We start from the raw sequence: 24631 nt of genomic DNA, 5'->3' as shown, positions 1-24631 counted from the left end.
GGGGCAGGCCTGGGGGCGCCTCGCAGCACCCACGGGAGCCCCCGGCACCCCCTGCCCCCCCCCAGCATCCACGGGTGCCCCCAATTTGCCTGGGCACCCCCAAACCCTGCGTCCCTTCGTCCCCCCACCCCGGGTCCCCCTGTCCCCCCTCGTGTCCTCCCCCCCCCCATTTCCCCCGGGTCCCCCCATGTCCCTCTATATCCCCCCATGGCGCCGTGTCACCCTGTGTCCCCATGTCCCCCGGGTCCCCCCGTGTCCCCATGTCCCCCGGGTCCCCTTATATCCCCCCGTGGCCTCCACGTCCTCCTGCGTCCCCCCAATGTCCCCATGTCCCCCACGACCCCCATGCCTCCCCATGCCCCCTGTCCCCCCATATCGCCCATGTCCCCCCATGTCCCCCGTGTCCCCCGTGTCCCGCGCCATCCCACATCCCCCCGCGTCCCCCATACCCCAGTGTCCCCTCGTGTCCCCACATCCCGCCACGTCCCCCCAACGCTCCCGTGTCCCCCCGTGTCCCCCCCCCCGCACGCCGCAGCGCTCCCGTTCCCCCACCGGGGGGCAGCACCAGCCCGCGGGACCCCCCCGATACCGTGAACCCCCCCCCGGCAGCGTGGGGTGTCACGAGTGGCGCCGGTCTCAGCGCTGGGGGGGGGGGGACACTGGGGACACGGGCACGGCGGTGGCACGTGGCAGGGCAGGGGGGGGCCCGGGGGGGGGGGGCAGGGGGTGACACTGTGCGCGGGTGTGACGCAGGCGCTGCCTGTGCCCGGGGCAGCGCAGCGGCTTTAGGGGCTATAAATACCCCCCAAGCGGCGGCGCCGGGGGCGGGGGGGGGGCCGGGGGGGGGCAGCTCCGCCATGGGGCTGGCCTGCCCCGGCCTGCGGCCCCCCGGCCCCCCCGGCCCCGTGGCCTGCCCTGCCGCCTGCTGCCCCCCCCCCCTGCTGCCCCCCACCCTGTCACCCCCCCTGCTGCCACCCCCCCTGCGCCCCTCCACCCTGCTGCCCCCCCTGCTGCTGCCCCCCACCTTGTTGCCCCCTCTGCCACCCCCCACCTTGCTGCCCCCCCCCGCCCTGCTACCCCCCTCCAGCACCCTGCTGCCCCCTGCCCCAGTGCTGCCCCGGCTGCCCCCCCCCGGGTGCCCCCCCCCGGGTGCCCCCCCCACCCTGCCCCTCCTGCCGCCCGGAGCTGAGCGCCAAGTGAGGGGGCGCGGGGGGAGCCGGGGGCTGTGCCCCCCCCCCGGCAGGCGCCGCGAGGCCACGGTGAGTACGGGGGGGCCGGGGCACGGGGAAGCTGAGGCCGGGGTGCCCGTCCCTGCACGGGGGGGTCAGGCAAGCGCGAGGAGGGGGGTGCACAGGGGTGGGGGTGATTGCACACGGACCGGGGCGTTTGCACGGGGACAGGGGTGTTTGCAGAAGGGGCATTTGCACAGGGACAGGGGCATTTGCTCAGGGTTGGGGCATTTGCACAGGGCTGGGGCATTTGCTCAGGGACGGGGGTTTTTGCACAGGGACAGGGGCTTTTGCTCAGGGCTGGGGCATTTGCACAGGGACGGGGGCTTTTGCACAGGGACAGGGGCTTTTGCTCAGGGCTGGGGCATTTGCACAGGGACGGGGCATTTGTACAGGGACAGGGGCATTTGCACAGGGCTGGGGCATTTGCACAGGGATGGGGCATTTGTACAGGCACTGGGGCATTTGCTCAGGGCTGGGGCATTTGCACAGGGTTGGGGCATTTGCACAGGGTTGGGGGCATTTGCTCAGGGCTGGGGCATTTGCTCAGGGCTGGGGCATTTGCACAGGGTTGGGGGCATTTGCACAGGGCTGGGGCATTTGCACAGGGCTGGGGCATTTGCTCAGGGCTGGGGCATTTGCACAGGGGTTGGGGCATCCGCAGAAGGGCAGGAGCATTTGTGCAGGACCCGGGGCGTTTGCACTGCGGCCGGGGCAATTGCGGAGAGAAGAGGATATCCGCCCAGGAACCGGGGCATTTGCACAGCGGCTGGGGCATTTGCACGGAGAAGGGAGGGAGGACTCGGACCTCCCGGTGCTCCGGGGCCGGCAGGGAGCCGGGGGTCCTGGCCCACGTTTCCCTGGGCCGCGTGGGTTCCCCGCACGTGGCGGCATGCAGCCGTGCACGAGGGGGGGGATCGTGCCGCCGGGGCCCCCCCCGCTCTTGCGCCGCGCGGGGCCACGTGCAGCCGGCAAGTCACGCCGAGCCCTGCGCCCTGCACGTGCCTCCCTGGCGCTAATCCCCGTGCAAGCGTGCCGGCTTAGCGCCCGCCGCGGGGGAGCCCGGCTCCCCCCTGCCCGCGGAGGGGTGCACCTAATTGCAAACGGGTTTCGCCGCACCGGGGGGTCCGGGGGGGGGCAGGCCCGAGGGCGCCTCGCAGCACCCATGGGTGCAGCAGGGGGACGCAGGGGCGCTGACGCCGTGCAAAACGCACCGGGGTGTTTGCGCGGGGGCCGTGGTGCAGGCTGGGCTACGGGGGCTGTGTGGGGGCACACGCGCTGTGCCAGGGCGTGCAAGGCCCCCCGATACTGTGCCAGGCCGGGCAGCATTGTGCGTTGCAGCCGTGCATTGCAGTGCTGAGACGGGCAGTGCTGGGTGTTGCAGCCGTGCATTGCAGTGCCCAGACGGGCAGCGCTGGCATTGCTGTACCGGCCATGCACTGCAGCAGGCCATGCCATGCCAAGCTGACTGGTGCCACGCCAGCCTGTGCCACGCTGTGCTGCGCACTGCAACCGGTATTACGGCGAGCTGTGCCGTGCATTGCCGGGCCGGGCCAGGCCAGGTCTTGCTGGGCTGAACACTGCAGCTGTGCGGTGCCGTGCGGTGCCGGGCCGTGCCGAGCACTGCTGCGCGGTGCCACGCTGGGCTGCGCCTTGCAGCCGGTTGTGCTGTGCCTTGCGGCCAGGCGTGACCGTGCCGTGCGTGTCCACGGTGCACTGCCGAGGCGAGCCGAGCCGAACCTAGCCGAGCCGAGCCGAGCCGAGCCGAGCCGAGCCGAGCCGAGCCGAGCTGCCGAGCCGAGCCGAGGCGAGCCGAGGCCTCCCGAGTGGTGCCGAGCGGCGCCGAATCGAACCGAGTGGTGCCGAGCCGAATACGACCGACCGCCGCCGAGCAGTGTCGAGCGGTGCCGAGCGAAGCCGAGCGGTGCCGAGCGGTGCCGAGCGAAGCCGAGCGGTGCCGAGCGGTGCCGAGCGAAGCCGAGCGGTGCCGAGCGGTGCCGAGCGAAGCCGAGCGGTGCCGAGCGATGCCGAGCAGTGTCGAGCGGTGTCGAGCGCTGCCGAGCGGTGCCGAGCGAAGCCGAGCGATGCCGAGCGGAGCCGAGCGGAGCCGAGCAGTGCCGAGCGGAGCCGAGCGGAGCCGAGCGAAGCCGAGCGGTGCCGAGCGGAGCCGAGCGGAGCCGAGCGGTGCCGAGCGATGCCGAGCGGTGCCGAGCGGTGTCGAGCGGTGCCGAGCGGTGCCGAGCGAAGCCGAGCGATGCCGAGCAGTGCCGAGCGGTGCCGAGCAGTGCCGAGCGGTGCCGAGCGGAGCCGAGCGGAGCCGAGCGCTGCCGAGCGGCGCCGATCCCGCAGTGCAGGCGGCGCGGCGCCGCCCGGCACGTGCCCGCGCGCGAATGTGTGTCAGTGGGGCAGCGCGGGCGGTCACGTGCGGGCGCCGCATGAGCGGGGCCGCGGCGATGCCAGCGCGAGCCGCCGCCGCCCCCGCGCGCCCCGGCCCCGCCGCCGGCCCCGGCCCTGGCCCCGGCCCCGGTCCCGGTCCTGGTCCCGGCCCCGGCCCGGCCCCGCCGCGCCGCCCTCGGCCCCGGCCCCGCGCCGCCGCACCGCCCGCCCCGGCCCGGCCAGCATGGAGAGCAGCGCGGGTAAGGCACGGCCCCGGCAGCGGCGGCGCCGCGGCGTCCTGCACCGCGGGCACCGGGCGTCTTTGCAACCCCGGATCCCCGGCGCCGGGGACACCGGGACTCCCTGCACCCCGGGACTCCCTGCGCCTGGGATACCGGGCATCCCTGCAGCCCTGGACCTCCTGCACCCCGGGACCCCCTGCACCGGGAACACCGGGCATCCCTGCACCTCGGGACCCCCTGCACCGGCGACACCGAGCATTCCTGCACCCCGGGGACACCCTGCACCTGGGACACCCAGCATTCCTACATCCCGGGACCCCTTGCATCCCCGGAGCCCATGCACCCCGGGCCCCCCTGCACCGTGCATCCTTGCACCCTGCGCATCTTTGCACCCTGTACTCCCTGCACTGCGGACACCCTGCATCCCTGCACCCTGGGATCCCTGCACCGGAGACACCGGGCATCCCTGCGCCTTGGGGACCTCATGCACTGGGAGCACCCTTCATCCCTGCACTCCCGGGCTTGCTGCATGGGGGGCACTGAGCATCCCTGCACCCCGGGCCCCCCCTGCACCATGCATCCTTGCACCCTGAGCATCCCTGTGCCCCTGGACTGCCTGCACCGGGGACACTGGGCATCCCTGCACCCCGGGACCCCCTGCACCGGAGACACCCATGCCTCAGAACCCTGCACCCCGGGGACCTCCTGCACTAGGGACCTGCACCCTGGGAGCCCCCAGCATCATGCACCCTCGGGCACCGCAGGCATCCTGCACCCTGGGAGCTCTGCACCCCAGGCACCCCGTGCCCTATGCGTCCCCAGCACCCTGCGCCCCAGGAACGCGGGCACCCAGGGAATCCTGCACCATTGAGCACCCCAGGAACCCTCTGCCCCGGGATATCCTGTGCCCGCAGCACCCTGCAGCCCTGGGCACCCAGCACCCTGCTTCCCTGAGAGTCCCCGGCAGCCCTGGGGACCCCCAGGCACCTCGCACTACACTACTGGGCACCCCGCGAACCGCCAGCACCCTGCGCGGCGGGTGTGGGTGGGGGCAGACAGCCCGTGCGCGGTGCGACGGTGCCCGTGCGCGGATGTGACTCCGGGTCGGTGCGTGCCCGGGCACGGCGTGCACACGCGTGTGTTTTGGGGACGTGCTGTGCGTGCACGTACGGCGCCAGCGCGTGTGCATGAGGCGGGTGTGCAGGGCTGCGTTGCGTGTGTGCGTTCCCGGGGCGGGGGCTTCCCCCGAATCCCCCGTGCACCTGGTTGAATTACGGGGGCGCCTCTCGGTGCAGGCCCTGCACCCCGACGCCCGTCTCGCCCTGGGGCTGGGCTGTGGGCGATGCAGGGTCACCAGCGCTGGCAGGGACACGGGGGCTGGCACAGCCCCTGCACCCCGATGCTGCCCAGTGTCCCTGAGTTTTCCCATCGTGGTGTGGGGCTGCGTTGCTGGCCGGCTCCGTGCCCTGTGCCTGGTGCACTGTGCCCAGCTCCGTGCACCTTCCCCAGCTCCGTGCACCGTGCCTGGTGCATGGTGCCGAGCTCCATGCACCGTGTCCGGCTCCGTGCCCTGTGCCTGGTGCACTGTGCCCAGCTCCGTGCGCCTTCCCCAGCTCCGTGCACCATGCCTGGTGCATGGTGCCAAGCTCCGTGCACCGTGTCTGGCTCCATGCCCTGTGCCTGGTGCACTGTGCCCAGCTCCATGCACCTTCCCCAGCTCCGTGCCCTGTGCCTGGTGCATCGTGCCGAGCTCCGTGCCCTGTGCCTGGTGCATCGTGCTTGGCTCCATGCCTTGTGCCTGGTGCATGGTGCCCAGCTCCGTGCATCGCGCCCAGCTCCATGCACTGTGCCTGGTGCATCGTGCCGAGCTCCGTGCCCTGTGCCTGGTGCATCGTGCCCAGCTCCGTGCATCGCGCCCAGCTCCATGCCCTGTGCCTGGTGCATCGTGCCCAGCTCCGTGCATCGTGCCCAGCTCCATGCCCTGTGCCTGGTGCATCGTGCCGAGCTCCGTGCACCGTGCCTGGTGCATCATGCCTGGCTCCATGCACCGTGCCCGGCTCCATGCCCTGTGCCTGGTGCACTGTGCCCAGCTCCGTGCGCCTTCCCCAGCTCCGTGCACCATGCCTGGTGCATGGTGCCGAGCTCCGTGCACCGTGTCCGGCTCCATGCCCTGTGCCTGGTGCACTGTGCCCAGCTCCATGCACCTTCCCCAGCTCCGTGCACCGTGCCTGGTGCATCGTGCCCAGCTCCGTGCCCTGTGCCTGGTGCATCGTGCCCAGCTCCGTGCATCATGCTTGGCTCCATGCCCTGTGCCTGGTGCATCGTGCCGAGCTCCGTGCATCGCGCCCAGCTCCGTGCCCTGTGCCTGGTGCATCGTGCCCAGCTCCGTGCATCGCGCCCAGCTCCGTGCCCTGTGCCTGGTGCATCGTGCCCAGCTCCGTGCATCGCGCCCAGCTCCGTGCCCTGTGCCTGGTGCATCGTGCCCAGCTCCGTGCATCGTGCCCAGCTCTGTGCACCGTGCCTGGTGCATCGTGCCGAGCTCTGTGCACCGTGCCCAGCTCCGTGCACCGTGCCTGGTGCATCATGCCCGGCTCCATGCACCGTGCCCGGCTCCATGCCCTGTGCCTGGTGCACTGTGCCCAGCTCCGTGCGCCTTCCCCAGCTCCGTGCACCGTGCCTGGTGCATCGTGCCGAGCTCCGTGCCCTGTGCCTGGTGCATCGTGCCCAGCTCCGTGCATCGTGCTTGGCTCCATGCCTTGTGCCTGGTGCATCGTGCCCAGCTCCGTGCATCGCGCCCAGCTCCATGCCCTGTGCCTGGTGCATGGTGCCGAGCTCCGTGCATTGCGCCCAGCTCTGTGCCCTGTGCCTGGTGCATCGTGCCCAGCTCCGTGCATCGTGCTTGGCTCCATGCCCTGTGCCTGGTGCATCGTGCCCAGCTCCGTGCATCGTGCCCAGCTCTGTGCACCGTGCCTGGTGCATCGTGCCGAGCTCCGTGCCCTGTGCCTGGTGCATCGTGCCCAGCTCCGTGCACCGTGCCTGGTGCATCATGCCCGGCTCCATGCACCGTGCCCGGCTCCATGCCCTGTGCCTGGTGCACTGTGCCTGGCTCCCTGCCAGCAGCTCTGTGCCCTCCCGGGGTCCCTGGGGTGACGGGGGCTCGGGGTCCGGCTCTGGGGATGTGGCGGCGTGAGAGCTCGTCCCCCGGTGGCTCTCGTGGGCTGTGTGGTGCCACCGTGCTGGGCCCCACTGGCAGCCCCCCTTGGTGGCCTGGTGACATCACGTGGCATGTGTTGGGGTCTTGGTGACATCATGGTGGCGAGTGTCAGGGTCTTGGGACATCACAGTAGTGAGTGTCAGGGTCTTAGTGACATCACAGTGGCGTGTCTCAGGGTCTTGGTGACATCACAGTGGTGAGTGTCAGGGTCTTGGTGACATCAGCACCCAGTGATGTTGGTGCCTTGGTGATGTCACAGTGGTGTGATGTCATAGTAGTGAGCATTGGTGTCTTGGTGACATCACGTTGACATGCATCAGCATCTTGGTGACATCACACTGGCATGTGTCAGTGTCTGAGTGACATCATGTTGATGTGTGTGGGTGTGCCGGTGATGTCACGGTGGTCTGGGTGACACGCCGGTGACATCGTGGTGGTGTGCGGCGCCCCGTGGCCCTGGCCGTGTTAATCCGCAGGCCGCCAGCCAGGTGTGTGGCTCCCACGGCACACGCGTGTGTGTGGCACGTGCCCACACGGCGCCGGAGCCCGGGACGTGTGCCATGTGTTTGTGAGCGTGCACAGGGGGACGTGTGCATGCGCCAATGTGCACGTGGGCATGCACGTGCAGATGTGTGCGCACACACATGTCTACATGCAATTGTGTGTGTGCGCGTGTGCACGCGTGTCTGAGCACACGAGCATGCAGGCACTCGTGTGCGCGTGCAAGTGCACTTGCATCTGCCTGCGCACGTTTGCGTGTGCACACGTGTCTGGGTACGTTTGCATGCACACGTGTGCACGCGTGCGTGTGCTGCAGGGTGCGGGGAGGACCGGAGGGAACGGGAGCAGCGGGGCGCGCGGGCTGCTTTGGGCTGTGTGCGTGCACACGCGTGTGCGTGCCCCCCCGCTCCGTGCCGCTGCGTGTCCCGCGGGGTGCGTGCATGCACACGCGTGTGCACACGCCGAGCTGGGGAGGCGGCAGCTCCCCCCCCCCGCCGCGCTCGCAGCCCGTGTCCCCACGCGCCGCCTCCGCGCTGCTGCCGCGACATTGACCCAATTTGCTGGTGGCCGGGGCAGCGCGGGGGGGGCTGCGCGGGGGGGGGCTGCGCGGGGGGGTCAAGCCAGGGCAGCCTCCCCCCTCCCCCCCCCCCGGGGTCTCGAGCCCAACCTGCGTCCTGAAGCAGCTCCAAAGGATCCTGATTTTAGGGGTCCAGATCCCGACCCAGCTCCAGCCCGGAGCCTCCCAGGTTTGGGGTCCCCCTGGACGCCTGGGTCCTCGCCGCAGCCCCTGGGGTGCTCGCTGTTTCCCTGGGGGTGACCCCCCCGTCTCCCCTCCCCATTGCACCCCCAGCTCTGCCCCATTGCCCCCCCTCCCATTGCACCCCCTCCCCATTGCACCCGGCGCACCCGCCACGTGCGCGGGCGGTCGGATGCCCCGGCCACGGGCCCCACGCCAGACGCCCGCTCGGGGCTGCCACGTGCACCCGCGACCTCGTTGCGGCGCAGCGGGGGGGGGCGCGGCGGGGGGGAGGGGGGGCTCCTAGGGGTGCAATGGGGCAGGGAGGGGTGTCAGATGGGGTGCAAAGACGGGGCGCAGCGGGATGGGTGCAGGGAGCTGGGGGCCGTGCGCCCAGGCTCGCACCGGGGTGTCAGGCGGGGAGCGGGGGGCAGTGAGGGGTGCAAGGGGAGGCTGGGGGTGCACTGGGGGCCCTATGGGGTGCAGGGGGGGCAGCTCAGGGTGCAGTGGGGGCAGTATGGGGTGCAGTGGGGGCGTTTTGGGGTGCAACGAGGGGATTTGGGGCTGCATTGGGGCAGCCTGGGGTGCAACAAGGGGGTTGTGGGGTGCAGCGGGGGCATTTTGGGGTGCAGTGGGGCAGGTGGGGGTGTAATGGGGACCGTCAGGGTGCAGTGGGGGCATTTTGGGGTGCAATGGGGCAGGCGGGGGGTGCAATGGGGACTGTAAGGGTGCAGCAGGGGCAGTTTGGGGTGCAACAAGGGCCTTTTGGGGTGCAACGAGGCATTTTGGGGTGCAGTGCAGCAGTTTGGGGTGTAGCGGGAGCCGTAGGGGTGCAGCAGGGGCAGTTTGGGGTGCAGCAGGGGCAGTTTGGGGTGCAACGGGCCGTCCCGAGCGAAACGGGGCGCAGCAAGGCCCCCCCCCACACACCGAGCCGGGGGTGCGAGGGGCCGGCGGGGGCCCCGGGGTGCTGGCGCGGCCCCCCCCCCCCCCGCGCCCGCCACCGCCACCGCTCAGCCCCGTGTCCTACTTTCGGGTCACGTGCGCCCGTGGCCCACATCGCCCGCGGCGGCCGCGTGTGCGGCGGCGCACGTGGGGCCCGGCGCCCGCCCCGCTCGCCGCCCCCAGCCCCGACGCCCCGGTGAGGGGCACCGCTCCCACCCCCTGCCCCGACACCGCTGCGATGGGCACGGCAGCCCCGAACACCCCCCCCCCCCCCACCCCGGGCGAGGGATCGGGTCAGCCCCGGCAGCAGGGTGAGGGGCACCGCCGGCCCTGACGCCACGGTGAGGGGCACCCTCAGCCCCACGCCAGGGTGCGGGGCGCCCCGGCTCGACGCCGGGGCGAGGGGTGCCGCAGCGCCGGGACAAGGGGCACCCGAGCCCTGATGCCAGGGTGAGGGGCACCTGGGCTCAACACCGGGGTGAGAGGCGCTGCAGCCCTGACGCCAGGGTGAGGGGCACCCGAGCCCCGACACCACGGTGAGGGGCACCCTCAGTCCGATACCAGGCTGAGGGGCCCCCGGGATCGACACCAGCATGAGGGGTGCTGCAGCCCTGACACCACGGTGAGGGGCACCCTCAGTCCGATACCAGGCTGAGAGGCCCCCGGGATCGACACCAGCATGAGGGGTGCTGCAGCCCTGACACCAGGGTGAGGGGCACCCTCCTTGCGGCACCAGGGCGAGGAGCTGCCGCAGCCCTGACGCCACGATGAGGGGCACCCTGGGCCCGACACCGGGGCGAGGGGGGTGCCGCAGCCCCGACGGCACGGTGAGGGGCGCCCTGGGCCCGCCGCCGCCCGGGTGAGGGCCCCCGGGTGACCCCCCCCCCCCCCGCGTGTCCCCCGCAGGCGGCGTGATCCTCTACGTGGGCTCGACGGCGGGCAGCAGCCCCCCCGGCGCCCTGGGGGCCCCCTCGCCGCCCCTCTCGCTGCCCCCCGCCCTGGAGGGGCTGACGCTGGCCGAGCTGGGGGTGCCCCCGCCGGCGCCCGCCGCCCCCCCCTCGCCCAAGGTGGCCTTCCAGTTCCCCGAGGGCGGCCGCTGCCCCGGGCCCGGCCAGTCGCCCCCCGCCGCCCCCCGCGCCGGCCCCCCCAAGCCCAACGGCCTCGCCGGCACCTTCGCCAGTAAGGAGGGGACCCAGGCGTCCGGGCTGCCCTCTGCCCCTTTGGGTGGGGGGGGGGGGGGGTCCCTTGGGGGGTCAATGGGGGGGTCCTGAGGGGCAGAGGGGGCCCTGGGGAGGGGTCTGGGGGGGTCTCCGGGGGTGCCAGGGGGCCCTTGGGGGTCTGGGGGGGGTCCCTGGAGGTGCCAGGGGAGCTCTGGGGGTGCAGAGGGGTCTTGGGGGGCCTGGGGGGGCTGCGGATGGGTCCTTAGGGGGTGTGAGGGGATTCATAGGGGTGCAAGGGGGACCCTGGGGGATCTGGGGGGTCCCAGGGGGTCCCTGGGGGTGCAGGGGGGTCCCGTGGGGCCTGGGGGGGGTCTCTGGGGGTGCAGAGGGGTCTCTGGGGGTGTGTATGGGGGTCCCTGGGTGTTTGGGGCTGCAGGGGTCCCCGGGGGGGGTGCTGGGGGGTGCAGAGGGGTCCCGTGCAGGTGTCGGGGGGTCGTGGGGGGTCCCTTGGGGACGTGGGGGTCCCCGGGGTGCCCGGGGGGGGGTGCTGAGCCCGCCGCCCCCCCCCAGAGACGGGGGGGATGGTGCTGCTGTGCAAGGTGTGCGGGGACATCGCCTCCGGCTTCCACTACGGCGTCCACGCCTGCGAGGGCTGCAAGGTGGGCCGGGGGGGGCCGGGGGGGTCCTGGGGGGGGCCCAGGGGTCCTGGGGGTCTGGGGGGGTCCCTGGGGTTCCCAGGGATCTGGGGAGTCCCCGGAGCCTGAGGGGTCCCTGGTGGTCTGGGGGGGGGGGTCCTGGGGCATCCCATGGGGTCCGGGGGGGTCCGGGGGGGTCCCTGGGGGTCCTGAGGTTTTCTAGGGCCTGGGGGGGGTCCCCATGGGGTCCTGGGGAGTCTGGGGGGGCCCTGGGGGATCCCAGGGGCCAAGGGGTCCCTGGGGAGTCTGGGGGGGTCCTTAGGAAGACCTGGAGGTTCCCAGGGCTCCAGGGGTGGGATGGGAGGTCCTGGGAGCTGGGGGGGTCCCAGGAGAGTCCAGGAGGGTCCTGGGGAGTCTGGGGGGGTCCCTGGGGTCCTGAGGTTTTCTAGGGCCTGGGGGGGGTCCCCATGGGGTCCTGGAGGGTCTGGGGGGGCCCTGGGGGATCCCAGGGGCCAAGGGGTCCCTGGGGGTCCTGGGGAGCCTGGGGGGGGTCCTTAGGGAGACCTGGAGGTTCCCAGGGCTCCAGGGGTGGGATGGGGGGTCCCAGGAGAGTCCAGGAGGGTCCTGGGGAGTCCAGGGGGTCCCGAGGGGGGGGGTCTGGGGAGACCTGGAGCCGAAGGGTGCCGGGGGGTCTGGGGGGGGCGCGGGGGGGCCCGGCTGACGCCGCGGCCCCCCCAGGGCTTTTTCCGCCGCAGCATCCAGCAGAACATCAGCTACAAGATGTGCGCGAAGAACGAGAACTGCCTCGTCGTGCGCATGAACCGCAACCGCTGCCAGCACTGCCGCTTCAAGAAGTGCCTGGCCGTGGGCATGTCCCGCGACGGTGAGCCCCCCCGCGCCCCCCCCCGTGGCCCCCACGGCCCCCCACGGCCCCCCCCGGCTCCCGGGACCCCCTGCTCCCCCTGCATCCCGGGCGGCCTGGAGCATCCTGCTGCATCCCAGGGCTCCCAATGCATCCCGGCAGTCCTAGAGCATCCCAGTGCTCCCAGTGTCCCCCATGTCCCAGTGCATCCCAGGGCATCCCAATGTTGCCAGTGCATCCCAGGGTCCATCTCCCAGTGCAACCCAGAGCATCCCAATGTATCCCAGAGCATCCCAGGGCTCCCAATGTGTCCCGGTGCTCCCAGTGCATCTCAAAGCTTCTGGTGCTCGCCAGTGCACCCCAGTGCTCCCAGTGTCCATCTCCCCGTGCATCCCAGTGCTCCCAATGTATCCCATGTCCCAGTGCATCCTAGAACATCCCAGTTCTCCCAGTGCATCCCAGTGGTCCTAGAGCATCCTGGTGCTCTCAATGTCCCCCATGTCCCAGTGCATGCCGGTGCTCCCAGTGTATCCTGGAGCATCGCAGTGCTCCCAATGCATCCTAGGGGTCCTAGAGCTTCCCAGTGCTCCCAATGCTCCCAGTATATCCTGGAGCATCCCAGTGCTCCCAATGCATCCCAGTGCTCCCCGTGCATCCCAGTGTCCATGTCCCAGTGCAACCCAGAGCATCCCAATGCATCCCAGTGCTCCCCAATGTCCCCAGTGCATCCCAGTGGCTGTCTCCCAGTGCAACCCAGAGCATCCCAATGCATCCCAGTGCTCCCCAATGTCCCCAGTGCAACCCAGAGCATCCCAATGCATCCCAGTGCACCCCAATGTTCCCAGTGCATCCCAGTGTCCATGTCCCAGTGCAACCCAGAGCATCCCAATGCATCCCAGTGCACCCCAATGTCCCCAGTGCATCCCAGTGTCCGTCTCCCAGTGCAACCCAGAGCATCCCAGTGCATCCCAGTGCACCCCAATGTCCCCAGTGCATCCCAGTGTCCGTCTCCCAGTGCAGCCCAGCGCATCCCAATGTATCCCAGTGCTCCCCAATGTCCCCAGTGCATCCCAGTGGCTGTCTCCCAGTGCAACCCAGAGCATCCTAATGCATCCCAGTGTATCCCAGTGTATCCCAGGGCATCCCAGTGTCCATGTCCCAGTGCAACCCAGAGCATCCCAGTGCATCCCAGTGCACCCCAATGTCCCCAGTGCATCCCAGTGTCCGTCTCCCAGTGCAACCCAGAGCATCCCAATGCATCCCAATGCATCCCAACGCATCCCAGTGCATCCCAGCGCGTCCCGGCCCCCCGTGGGCGCGGGGGGGGGCGGCGGCGCTGACGGCGGCGGTGCCCCCCGCAGCCGTGCGCTTCGGGCGCATCCCCAAGCGGGAGAAGCAGCGGCTGCTGGACGAGATGCAGAGCTACCTGCAGCGCCTGGGCGAGGGGCCGGGGGGGCCGGGGGGGCCGGGCCCCGCCACCCCCCCCAGCCCCGACGGCGCCGCCGAGGAGGCCATCGGCGCCGTCTCCCGCGCCTACCGCGCCATCTTCGGCGGCGGGCCCCCGGCGGCGGCGGCGGCGGCGGCGGCGGGTGCCTACGAGCCCCCCGAGGGCGCCCGCCGCGCCGGCCCCCCGCCCGCCGGCCGCGGCCCCCCCTGCGAGTTCGCCTGCGGCCCCCCCCGCGCCTGCCCCTGGCGGCCCCCCGGCCCCCGCGGCATCGTGAGTACCCGGGGAAACCGAGGCGCGGGGCGGCCGGGGGGGGGGCACCCAAGGGGCTGAGACCCCCCCCGCCTCCAAATGGGGGGGGCACTGGGGAGGGGACCCCCGTGTCCAAGACCACCCCCCCCCCAAAACCCTTGGGGAGGGCGCCCAAGGGGTCCGAGACCACCCAAAAGACCCCGGGGGGGGGCTGCCATGGGGAGGGCACCCGCATGTCCAAGACCCCCCCCCCAAGCCCTTAGGGAGGGCACCCAGGGGTCCGGGACCCCCCCCAAAGTCCCCCAGGGTGGGCTGCCATGGGGAGGGCACCCAGGCATCTGAGACCCCCCCCCAAACCCTTGGGGAGGGCCCCCAGGGGTCCGAGACCCCCCCCCCCGCTCCCCCAACCTTGGAGAGGGCACCCATGGGTGGGCTGCCATGGGGGGGGCCCCCAGGGGTCCGAGACCCCCCCTGCTCCCCCAACCCTTGGAGAGGGCACCCATGGGTGGGCCGCCATGGGGAGGACACCCAGGGGTCCAAGACCCCCCCCGCTCCCCCAACCCTTGGAGAGGGCACCCAGGGGTCCGAGACCCCCCCCCACTCCCCGAACCCTTGGAGAGGGCACCCAGGGGTCCGAGACCACCCCCCCTCCCCCAACCCTTGGAGAGGGCACCCATGGGTGGGCTGCCATGGGGAGGTCACCCAGGGGTCCGAGACCACCCAAAACACCCCCAACCATTGGAGAGGGCCCCCATGGGTCCGAGACCCCCCCCCCCGCTCCCCCAACCCTTGGGGAGGGCACCCAGGGGTCTGAGACCACCCAAAACACCCCCACCCCTTGGAGAGGGCACCCATGGGTGGGCCACCACGGGGAGGACACCCAGGGGTCCGAGCCCCCCCCCCGCTCCCCCCACCGCTCGGGGGGTCCCGGGGGGGGGGGGGTCCGCCGCGGGGCGGGGGCTGACGGGGGCCGCAGGCCTGCCCGCTGAACCGCAGCCCGTGGTGCGGGGCGGGCGGCAGCCGGCAGCAGGCCTGGCAGGACTTCTCGCGCTGCTTCACGCCCGCCGTCACCGACGTCGTGGAGTTCGCCAAGAGCATCCCCGGCTTCCAGGCCCTGCGCCAGCACGACCAGGTGCTGCTGCTCAAGGCCGGCACCTTCCAGGTGAGCGTGGGCGCCCCTCGCTGCGCGGGGGGGGGCGTGGGGGCGTGGGTGCACGCGTGTGCGTGCGGCGCTGCTCTGTGTGCACGTGTGAGCATGCACAGAGCTGCCCCGTGTGTGTGTGCATGCTGCTGCTGGGGCGCATGTGTGTGTGCACACGTGTGCGTGCGGCGCTGCTCTGTGTGCACGCGTGAGCGTGCAGAGCGTTGCCCCGTGTGTGTGCACGGAGCTGCTGCAGGGCTGTGCGTGTGTGTGCGCACGTGTGCCTGCAGCGCTGCTCTCTGTGCACACGTGAGCATGCACAGCACTGCCTTGTGTGTGTGCATGCACTACTGCAGGGGTGCGTGTGTGTGTGTGCACACATGTGCCTGCAGCGCTGCTGTGTGTGCACACGTGAGCATGCACAGTGCTGCCCTGTGTGCGTGGCACTGCTGGGGTGCATGTGTGTGTGCACACGTGTGTGTGCATATATGCATGTGAAGCACTGCCCTGTGTGTGTGCATGCACTGCTGCAGTGTGTGTGCCAGCACCGCCTTGCCGCGGATGGGGCTTGGGGCTTGGGTGCATGGGTGCATGGCGCTGCTGCAGGGTGCGGGTGTGTGAGTGCACGCGTGTGCGTGCGGCGCTGCTTTGTGCGCACATGTGAGCATGCACAGAGCTGCCCCGTGTGTGTGCATGGTGCTGCTGGGGTGCGTGTGTGTGCGCACGTGTGCATGCGGCGCTGTTCTGTGTGCACACGTGAGCGTGCACAGCGCTGCCCTCTGTGCATGCGTGGCACTGCTGCAGGGGTGTGCGTGTGTGTGTGCACACATGTGCATGTACAGCGCTGCCCCGTGTGTGTGCATGGTGCTGCTGGGGCGCATGTGTGTGTGCACACGTGTGCATGCGGCGCTGCTCTGTGTGCACATGTGAGCATGCACAGCGTTGCCGTGTGTGTGCATGGTGCTGCTGGGGTGCATGTGTGTACACACGTGTGCGTGCAGCCCTGCTCTGTGTGCCCATGCGAGCGTGCACAGCGCTTCCCTGCATGTGTGCGTGGCACTGCTGGGGTGCATGTGTGTGTGAACACGTGTGCGTGCAGCACTGCTCTGTGTGCATATGTGAGCGTAGCCCTGTGAACAGCACTGCTGGAGGGGGTGCGTGCGTGTGTGCACACGTGTGTGTGCATATATGCATGCGCAGTGCTGCTCTGTGTGTGTGCCCGGCACTGCTGCGGTGTGTGTGCGCACGTGGGCGTGCAGCCCTGCTTGGTGTGCGCACGTGAGCGTGCACAGCGCTGCCCTGTGTGCGTGCATGCCGCTGCTGGGTGTGCATATGCACGTATGTGTGTGCACATATGCATGCACAGCGCTGCCCTGTGTGCGTGCATGCCGCTGCTGGGTGTGCATATGCACGTATGTGTGTGCACACATGCATGCACGGCTCTGCCCCGCGTGCGCATCCCCGCGTGTATTTGCACGGAGCTCTGCGGCTCCGCAAGGCGCAGCGCGCGCCGGGGCGTCCGCGCGGCCCCGCCGCGTTCGCACCCGCCTGCGCTTTTGCACGGGGCGCTGCGTGCGTGCCAAGCCCGTCGCCGCCCCGCTCTCCCCAGGTGCTGATGGTGCGCTTCTCGGCGCTCTTCCACCCGGCGCAGAAGGCCCTCACCTTCCTCAGCGGCGACACCTACTCGCTGAGCAGCCTGCGGGCCCTGGGCATGGGCGCCCTCCTCGACGCCATGTTCGACTTCAGCGAGAAGCTGGCGGCGCTGGCGCTCGACGCGCAGGAGCTCGCCCTCTTCATGGCCGTGGTGCTGCTGTCGGCGGGTGAGCGGGGCGGCGGGTGGCGGTGGCGGGGTGGTGGCGGTGGTGGCCGCGGGGTGCTGACGCCCGCCTGTGCCCCGCAGAGCGGGCGGGCATCGCGGCGGCCGAGGCGGTGGAGGCGCTGCAGGAGACGCTGCTGCGGGCGCTGCGGGTGCTGCTGGCTCGCCGGCGCCCCGAGGACGCCGGGCTCTTCGCCCGCCTGCTGCTGCGCCTGCCCGACCTGCGCAGCCTCAACAGCCAGCACGCCGAGAAGCTCCTCGCCTTCCCCATCGAGCCCTGAGCCCCCCCACCTCCCCCCAGCGAGCCGCGGGGCGCCCCCCCGGGATGGGGACACCCCGTGGCCTTGGAGATGCTCCGGGGACGGGGACGCCCTGGAGACAAGGACACCCCAAGGATGAGGACGCCCCATGGCCTTGGAGATGCTCCAGAGATGGGGACACCCTGGGGATGGGGATGCCCTGTAGCCTTGGAGATGCTCTGGGGACAGGGATGCCCCATGGCCTTGGAGATGCTCCAGGGACAGGGACACCCTGGGGATGGGGGTGCCCCAGGGATGAGGACACCGCATGGCCTTGGAGATGCTTCAGGGATGGGGACACCCCTGGGGACAGGGATGCCCCATAGCCTTGGAGATGCTCCAGGGACAGGGACGCCCCATGGCCTTGGAGATGCTCCAGGGACGGGGATGCCCTGGGGATGGGGATGCCCCAGAGACGAGGACATCCCAAGGACAAGGACGTCCCATGGCCTTGGAGGTGCTCCAGGGATGGGGACGCCCCAGAAATGAGGACACCCCAAGGTCGAGGACGTCCCATGGCCTTGGAGATGCTCCGGGGACAGGGATGCCCCCAGGACGGGGATGCCCCGATGACAATGGCACTCCAGGGACAGTGGTGGCCTGCGATCTCGGGGATGCCCCAGGGACACCCCGGTGATGATGGCACCTCAATGACGATGGCATCCTGGGGATGATGGCACTCTGACAACGATGGCACCCCACGGCCTCGGGGACGCTGTGGGGACCCTGGGGACGATAGTGCCACCAGATGGCACCACTGGATGGCAATGGCACCCTGATGATGATGGCACCCTGCGGCCTTGGGGATGACCCATGGCGTTGGGGACACCCCAGGGGTGATGGCACCCCGATGACGATGGCGCCCCCAAAGATGATGGCATCCCAGGGGTGATGGTGGTCTGGGGACGATGGCACCCAGGGACGATGGCACCCTGATGACGATGACCCCATCCCCACCATGCATCTCCTTCCTCTCCCTCCTGCCCTGCCCGCAGCAGCCCCGATGCCAATTTGGGCTGTTTTGGGGCTTTTCGAAGCAAGCGGGACTCCCCGGGGGCAGGGAGGTCCCCGAGCTGGCTGAGGGACCCAGGCGTCCGGGCCCCCTTGGACACATATCAGGGCCAGGGAGGGGGTGGAGGAGGGGGAGGGCGAAACTTTGCACTTTGGGGCCGGGGCGCCGCCGCAGAGGGTTTATTTTTTGTCTGATCTTGAAGTGCAATAAAGGAAATATTAAACGCGAGGCGGCGGAGCGCTGGCGCTGGGGCTGCGCGGGAGGGCCCTGCCGCCGCCCCGCAGCCACCCTGTGTCCCCCACGGCCACCCTATGGCCCTTGCTGCTGCCCCACGGCCCCCACAGCCGCCCCATGGCCCCCACAGCTGCCCCATGGCCACTTCACAGCCTCCATGGCTGCTCCGTGACTGCCCCACAGCTGCCCCACGGCCCCCATGGCCCCCACGGCTGCTCCGTGACTGCCCTGTGGCCACCCCACAGCCCCCGTGGCCCCCACAGCCGCCCCACGGCCTTCCCATGACCACCACGGCCGTCCCATGGGCCCCACAGCCCCCTTGGCCCCCCACGGCTGCCCCAGGGCCGCCATGACAGGCCTCGGCCTGACCCTGTGTGGCCACCGTAGTCACCATGGCAACGGTAGGGTGCGTTGCCATGGTGATGGCAGGTCTCTCAGCCCCCCCCCCCCCCCAGGGTGGTACCATTATGGGGAATGGGCGGTCCGGGTTTTTTTTTTGGGGGGGGGGGCGTTATTTGGGGGCAAAAGTCAGGGACAGGGGAAAGGTCAAGCGGGGAGGGCGGGGCGAGCGCGGGGCCCGCGTCACGTGACGCCCGCCAAGATGGCCGCGGCCGCGGCGGCTTCGGCCGGGGTGACGCGGAAGCGGAAGCGGGCGCGCGGGGGCGCCGGGAGCGCGCGCGGCTTCTCCCCCCGCAGAGGGGCAGGTGGGTCCCGGGGGGCCCCGTGGGGACGGGGGGACACTGCGAGGGGCCCCGGGGGACTCCGGAAGGCCGTGGGGCTCCGGAGGGGTGTGGGGTCACTGGGGGGGACCGTGTGGGGCCGGATCTATGGGGTCGCTGAGGGGCCCTATGGGGCTGTGCGGGGCCGGCTCTGTGGGGACACTGAAAGGGGCCCAAGGGGGCTGTGTGGGGCCAAAGCCTGTGGGCTGTGGGGCTGTGTGGGGCTGGCCGGTGGGGTCACTGGGAGAGGCCCTACGGAGCTGTGTGGGGCTAGAGGCTGGGGGTCGCTGGGAGGGGCCCTGTGGGGCTGGGGGAGGTCACTGAGAGGAGCCCTATGGCGGCCGTGGGGTCACTGCGAGGGGGGCTGTGGGGCTGGGGGGTCTCTGTGAGAGGGGCTGTATAGGGCAGGGGCTGTGAGGTCAGTGCAGTGGGGACATATAGGTCCAGGGGGCCATGGGGACATACAGGGCAGTGTGGGGGGGTGATCTGGGGGGCCCTGGGTTGGGTGTGGGGAGGGGGCTGCCGGGGACAGGAGGGTGACACGGGGCCAATGGAGGGGGGGATTTTGGCAGGGACAAAAAACCCGGAGGCGCCTTTTGGGGGGAGCTGGCCCTGGGGTCTGGAGCTGCTGTGGGCCCGCGGCCTTCGCCCCTCTCCCAGCAGCGGGGACGGACCCTCACCCTCCTCCCTTGCACCCTGGGCACAGGGGGACGTCCGCTCCGGCAGGACAGCGCCTCGCGGCCGGGGCCTGGCATCGCCGGGAGCCGATTCAGCCCGTGGGACCCCCTGGACCCCGCAGGGCTCCCCCTGGAGCTGAGATCGCCCAGGTGAGGTGGGGACAGGTGACAGGGCGAGGCGGTGGCCTTGGCTGCCTGCCTGGCCCTGCCCTGTGACTACACAGGCCCGTTCACTGGGGGTTTATTTATTTTTTTTTTTAAAGTCCCTGGAAAGATCCGGCTGCAAGGCAGTGTGAGGAGGATGCGAGGGGCAGGTTGGAAACGAGGATTAGGGACAGGAGCGGGGGACGGTCTCTGTAGTGCCTGGGACAGGACAGCTCTGGACATGGTAGAACTGGGAAACCCAAGGTTTTAGCTTTTTAGGTTGTTTTAGTTTCATTTTTTTAGGATGCTTTAGCACTTCTGCTCAAACACTTGGTTTAGGAGTGAAGCGAACCCCCTGGCAGACGGATCCTGGATCCTGTCAGTCCTCCCAGCGTATCACATGCTTTTTCTTACCCTGAGGACTATCCCATCCCCATGGGACTTAAAGGAAACAGGATGTGACTTTATTTTTCCTGCTGTTAAACAGCTTTTCTGTTCGCAATTTGCCCTGAACCCATTGACTTGCTGGGTAGGCACAGGAGAGAGACATCAAAGAGTCTGAAACCAGCTGCGCTTCCGATGGCTTGGCGGGCTCACGATGCAGACAGGAGCGGGATGGGGCTGGCGCTGCGGGATGAGCTGCAGCCGAGCCCCGAGGGCCGGGCCGGGCCGGCAGGTCGCTGTGCGGAGCGCTCCGGACACGCGCTGTAGCTTCACCTCCTGGCAGAGAGGCAGAAGTTCGTGCGAGATGGGGGTGGAGGGTTGAGGCAGGGCCCGAGGTTGAGTTTGTCTTTCAAAACAGAGGGAGAGAAGGCGGCAGCCTCTGCGGACCAGGTTGTCACTGCTGGGAAGCGGAGGCAGAGGGAGGAGGAGGCTGCTGCGAGTGATCCCGGCGGTGGCGCTGCGGGATGGGCTTTGCGCTCTCCATTTCTAAGTGACGGCGCTTCTGGCGCTGCCTTTACGGAGGAGACCAGGCTGTGACCTGACAGACCGGTGTCCCACGGAGGTTTTCCTGCTTGTCAGACCAAGTTTTGTAACTGCTTCGCTCCACCCTGTGACTCTGCACTAAATGCAGCCCTTCCCATCTCCTGCAGCCCTTCCCGTCTCTCTGCCGGAGTCAGCTCTGCCTGCGGCTTGTGTCCTCGTGGGCATCTGACCCGGGATCCCAAGAGCTTTGGGGGCCGACAGTTCAAAACCGAGGAAGGGACGGCCCTGGGATGCCCAGGCATCCCAGCTCGCGTGGGCAGAGCAGCGGAGCGGTTGCTTCGGAGCCGCTCCTGCAGCGCGGTGCGCCTCCCGTCCGGATGTCACGGCATTTCCTTCTCCTCTCTCAGGAGCTTCGCGGTAGCCCCCTCCCGGAGATGCACGGGACCTTCTGAGGCACCATGCTCTTCACCGCCTACGCCGCCTTCACCGTCCTCTTGGCCGTGTGCTTGGGCTTGGAGTTCTCCGCTTGCCGCTCCAAGCTCACCGGCAGCGCGTGCACCAACCCGGCTTTCCTCCAGTTCCAGCGGGACTACTACCAGGTGTATTTCCTGGCCCTGGCCGCCGACTGGCTGCAGGGCCCCTACCTCTACAAACTCTACCAGCACTACCGCTTCCTGGAGGGGCAGATTGCCATCATCTACGTGTGTGGCTTTGCCTCCAGCGTCCTCTTCGGGCTGGTCTCTACGTCCCTGGTGGACTGGCTGGGCCGGAAGAAATCCTGTATCCTCTTTTCTTTGACCTACTCTATCTGCTGCATCACCAAACTCTCCTGGGATTACTTTGTCCTGGTGGTTGGGAGGATATTAGGCGGCTTGTCCACAGCGCTGCTGTTCTCCGCCTTCGAGGCATGGTACGTCCACGAGCACGTGGAGCGCTACGACTTCCCGGCGGAGTGGATCCCCGCCACCTTCTCGCGAGCTGCTTTCTGGAACAACATCATTGCCGTCGGGGCCGGGGTGGTAGCCAACTTCTTTGCGGAGTGGCTGGGCCTGGGGCCGGTGGCCCCGTTCATGGTCTCCATCCCCCTCCTCATGCTGATGGGCATCTTTGCCATGAAAAACTGGGACGAGAACTATGGGAAGAAGCGGGCGCTCTCCAAGACCTGCATGGATGGCTTGAAGTGCCTCCTCTCAGACCGGCGCGTCCTGCTCCTGGGCACCATCCAGGCTTTGTTTGAGAGCGTCATCTACATCTTCATCTTCCTGTGGACACCTGTGCTGGATCCTCACGGCCCACCCTTGGGCATCGTCTTCTCCAGCTTCATGGCAGCCAGCATGGTGGGCTCTTCTCTCTATCGGATTGCCATCTCCAAAAGGTACCACCTCCAGCCCATCCACATCCTCTCGCTCTCTGTCCTTATGGTTTTCTTCTCCCTCTTCATGCTCACTTTCTCCACCAACCCTGGCCAGGAGAGCCCTTCTGAGTCTTTCCTGGCTTTCTTGCTCATCGAGCTCTCCTGTGGTCTCTACTTCCCTGCCATGGGCTTTCTCCGACGGAAGGTGATCCCGGAGAAGGACCAGGTGGGGGTGATGAACTGGTTCCGCATCCCCCTGAACCTGCTGGCCTGTCTTGGCATGCTCATCCTCCACGACAGCGACTACAAGACGGGCACCAGGAACATGTTCACCATCTGCTCTGTGATGATGGTGATGGCGCTGCTCGCCGTCGTCAGCCTCTTCACCGTCGTCCGCAACAACACGGAGCTCCGGGTGCCCGCTCCGCAGGGACAGACGGACCCGTCTTCCCCCGAGCTCTGACGAGCCGCTGGACCGCAAAGCCGGCGCCTTTGTGTGATGGCCTGTGAGCTTGGGGGACCGAGTATTGCCTGTGGTCAGACCCCGAGACTCCCGCCCTGCTGGCGGAGGGGGATCCGTGGAGCCCCGGCGAGGGGAAGCGGCTGTGACCGGTCAACGCTCGCTGCAGAAACACCGTCACAGATGACAACGGCGCAGGTGAACCCCCGGCTGACTGGTGATTCCCAAAGCATCCCAACCCCAACTGCCTCCCCCTCCTCCCTCATGTCTTCTCTTGTGCAACTGCCAAATGTCCGAGGCGGCAGGGAAGGCTGTCGCGGCGGGTGAAGTATTGGAAGCGCACGCTGCTCAGCGCTGGACTCCTCGGGATAGCTGGAGGCGAGCGCAGGCAAGAGGCGCTGCCGGGCGCCGGATGTGTTACCCCTGGCTGCTCCGCGCACCGAGCTCGGCAGCCCTCTCGTCTGTTTTTGTTTTTTTTTTTTTTTTAAAGAAAATAAAGTGTTTCCTCAGATCCCTTCTCCCCATCTGATTTCTTGGGAGCCTGCTGTTTTCCAGCACGCTTAGAAACCCAAAAGCAGGCATGATGATGGTTGGTTCGAGGCCCACGCGCTTCCCCTGGTGCTTTGCAAAGCTCGGGAGGTGCTGCTGGATTTCCCTCCGCGCCTTCCGGGGCGCGTTGCTTGGGTAGTCACTCTCCTCGTTTCATCCACGAGGAGCCTGTTGCACGCTGATCTGTGCACAGACAGGTTGGCCAGGTGCACGCCGAACCTCGTGTCCGCAAGCAGGAACGCACATGGATCCGGGTGTGCACGAATGTCCCTGTTGTGCCGGGATTTGTGCAGACAGTGGCAGTTGTGTTGCACAGGGATCTGTGCGCGTGCATGCCCTGTTGCACGCAGATTCCTGCGTGCGCTGGCAGTCCCGCTGCGTGCAGATCCGTGTGCGCATGGACAGCCTGTTGCATGAGGATCTCTGTGCCCACAGGCATCCTGTTGCACACTTTCCTGCACACCAGCACTTTGTTGCACACTCATCCCTCTACTCTCGCACCCCATTGCACAAGGATCACTATGTACTGGCACCTCATTGCACGCTGATCCCTGCGCGCTGGCTCCTTGTTGCAGAGGAGCCTATGCACAAACACCTGTTGTACACTGATCTGTGTGCACGCCAGCTTCCCTCTTGCACAGGGGTTGCTGCACAGCAGCTCACTGTTGCACACTCATCAATGTGCATGCCGGCTTACTGCTGCACAGGGGTCTGTGCACACCGACACCCATTCCACTCCCATATGCAGGCTCCCTGTTGCACAAGAGTCTGTGCGCACCGGCACCTTTTGCACACTGATCGGTGTGCACACTGGCTCCTCACTGCACAGTGGTCTGTGTGCACACGTGCCCCTTGTTGCACACTCATCTGTGTGCACAGCAGCTCCCCATTGCAAAAGGGGTCCGTGCCCCCAGGCACCGCATCACACACCCACGCGGGTGCACACCGGCTCCCCGTTGCACGGCGGTCCGTGCACACCAGCTCCCTGTTGCACACCCACACGGGTGCACACCGGCTCCCCGTTGCGCGGGGGTCCGTGCGCACCGGTGCCTCTCTGGCCGCTACCCTGCGCGCATGCGCCTGCCGGGCGGGGACTACAACTCCCGGCGTGCAGCGCGCGGGCGGAGGGGGCGGTGCCGCGCGCCGATTGGCTGCGGGGGAGATTTGAACCGGGCGCGCGGCCGGAGCTGGGTAGCTGCGGGCAGCGACGCGTGAGTCTGGGGGGCGCCGGGGGGGGGGCTGGGGCACTTGGGGGGGGGGGGGAAATACAGGCCCTGGGAGGGGGCTGGGAGTGGGGTTGGGGCGGCTGCAGGCCATGGTAGGGGGGGTGGGAAGTGGGGCTGAGGGGACTGGGAGCACTTGTGGGGCTGGGAGTGGGGTTGGGGGGGGCTGCAGGCCCTGATGGGGGGCTGGGAAGCGGGTCTGGGGGGACTGAGAGCGCTTGAGGGGCTGGGAGTGGAGTTGGGGGGGCTGCAGGCCATAGGGGGGTATGTGAACACTTGTGGGACTGGGGCAGTGCAGGACCCTGGGGGGCTGGAGTTGGGGTTTAGGGGAGTTGCAGTCTATGGGGGGGCTTTAGGGAGTGGGGCTGGGGGGCTGCGAGCACTTGTGGGGCTGGGGAGTGGGGCTGCAGGCCCTGGGGCAAGCTCCCTGCTGCCTCTTTGTTTGGGTGACGCTGGGCAGCCCTGAGGGACCCCCCCCGTCCC

General features: G+C 69.1%; 2 protein-coding genes across 4 annotated transcripts; both read left to right on the top strand.

The window, feature by feature from the left end:
- Positions 1-10355: 10355 nt before the first annotated feature.
- On the top strand, positions 10356-17192 carry LOC136994805 (nuclear receptor subfamily 1 group D member 1-like). Its single transcript, XM_067313936.1, has 7 exons — positions 10356-10419; positions 10971-11059; positions 11774-11918; positions 13259-13614; positions 14570-14755; positions 16344-16554; positions 16635-17192. The coding sequence occupies exons 2-7, from the start codon at positions 10982-10984 to the stop codon at positions 16829-16831; spliced, it is 1173 nt and encodes a 390-aa protein (XP_067170037.1). The 5' UTR covers positions 10356-10419; positions 10971-10981; the 3' UTR covers positions 16832-17192.
- A 1558-nt stretch (positions 17193-18750) lies between these two features.
- Positions 18751-22887, top strand: MFSD5 (major facilitator superfamily domain containing 5). 3 transcript variants are annotated; one of them, XM_067314105.1, is made up of 3 exons: positions 18752-18799; positions 19521-19641; positions 20970-22887. In XM_067314105.1, exon 3 carries the CDS (start codon positions 21021-21023, stop codon positions 22377-22379), a length of 1359 nt encoding a protein of 452 aa, XP_067170206.1. In that variant the 5' UTR covers positions 18752-18799; positions 19521-19641; positions 20970-21020; the 3' UTR covers positions 22380-22887. The 3 variants fall into 3 exon arrangements, with proteins under 3 accessions (XP_067170208.1, XP_067170206.1, XP_067170205.1); XM_067314104.1 differs by having other exon boundaries at positions 20730-22887; XM_067314107.1 differs by lacking the exon at positions 19521-19641 and having other exon boundaries at positions 18751-18799.
- The last annotated feature ends 1744 nt before the right edge of the window (positions 22888-24631 follow it).

This window comes from Apteryx mantelli, chromosome 33, assembly GCF_036417845.1.
Source record: "Apteryx mantelli isolate bAptMan1 chromosome 33, bAptMan1.hap1, whole genome shotgun sequence".
Lineage (NCBI taxonomy): Eukaryota > Metazoa > Chordata > Aves > Apterygiformes > Apterygidae > Apteryx > Apteryx mantelli.
This window is presented reverse-complemented; position numbering and strand designations above follow the sequence as displayed.

What these genes read in the sequence shown, in the direction of transcription:
- MFSD5 (XM_067314107.1), top strand. Translation starts at nt 21,021, where the DNA reads ATGCTCTTCACCGCCTACGCCGCCTTCACCGTCCTCTTGGCCGTGTGC.
- LOC136994805 (XM_067313936.1), top strand. Translation starts at nt 10,982, where the DNA reads ATGGTGCTGCTGTGCAAGGTGTGCGGGGACATCGCCTCCGGCTTCCAC. An exon ending in ACGCCTGCGAGGGCTGCAAG is followed by an intron (nt 11,060 to 11,773) that starts GTGGGCCGGGGG and finishes CGGCCCCCCCAG; the next exon opens with GGCTTTTTCCGCCGCAGCAT. An exon ending in CCCCCGGCCCCCGCGGCATC is followed by an intron (nt 13,615 to 14,569) that starts GTGAGTACCCGG and finishes CGGGGGCCGCAG; the next exon opens with GCCTGCCCGCTGAACCGCAG.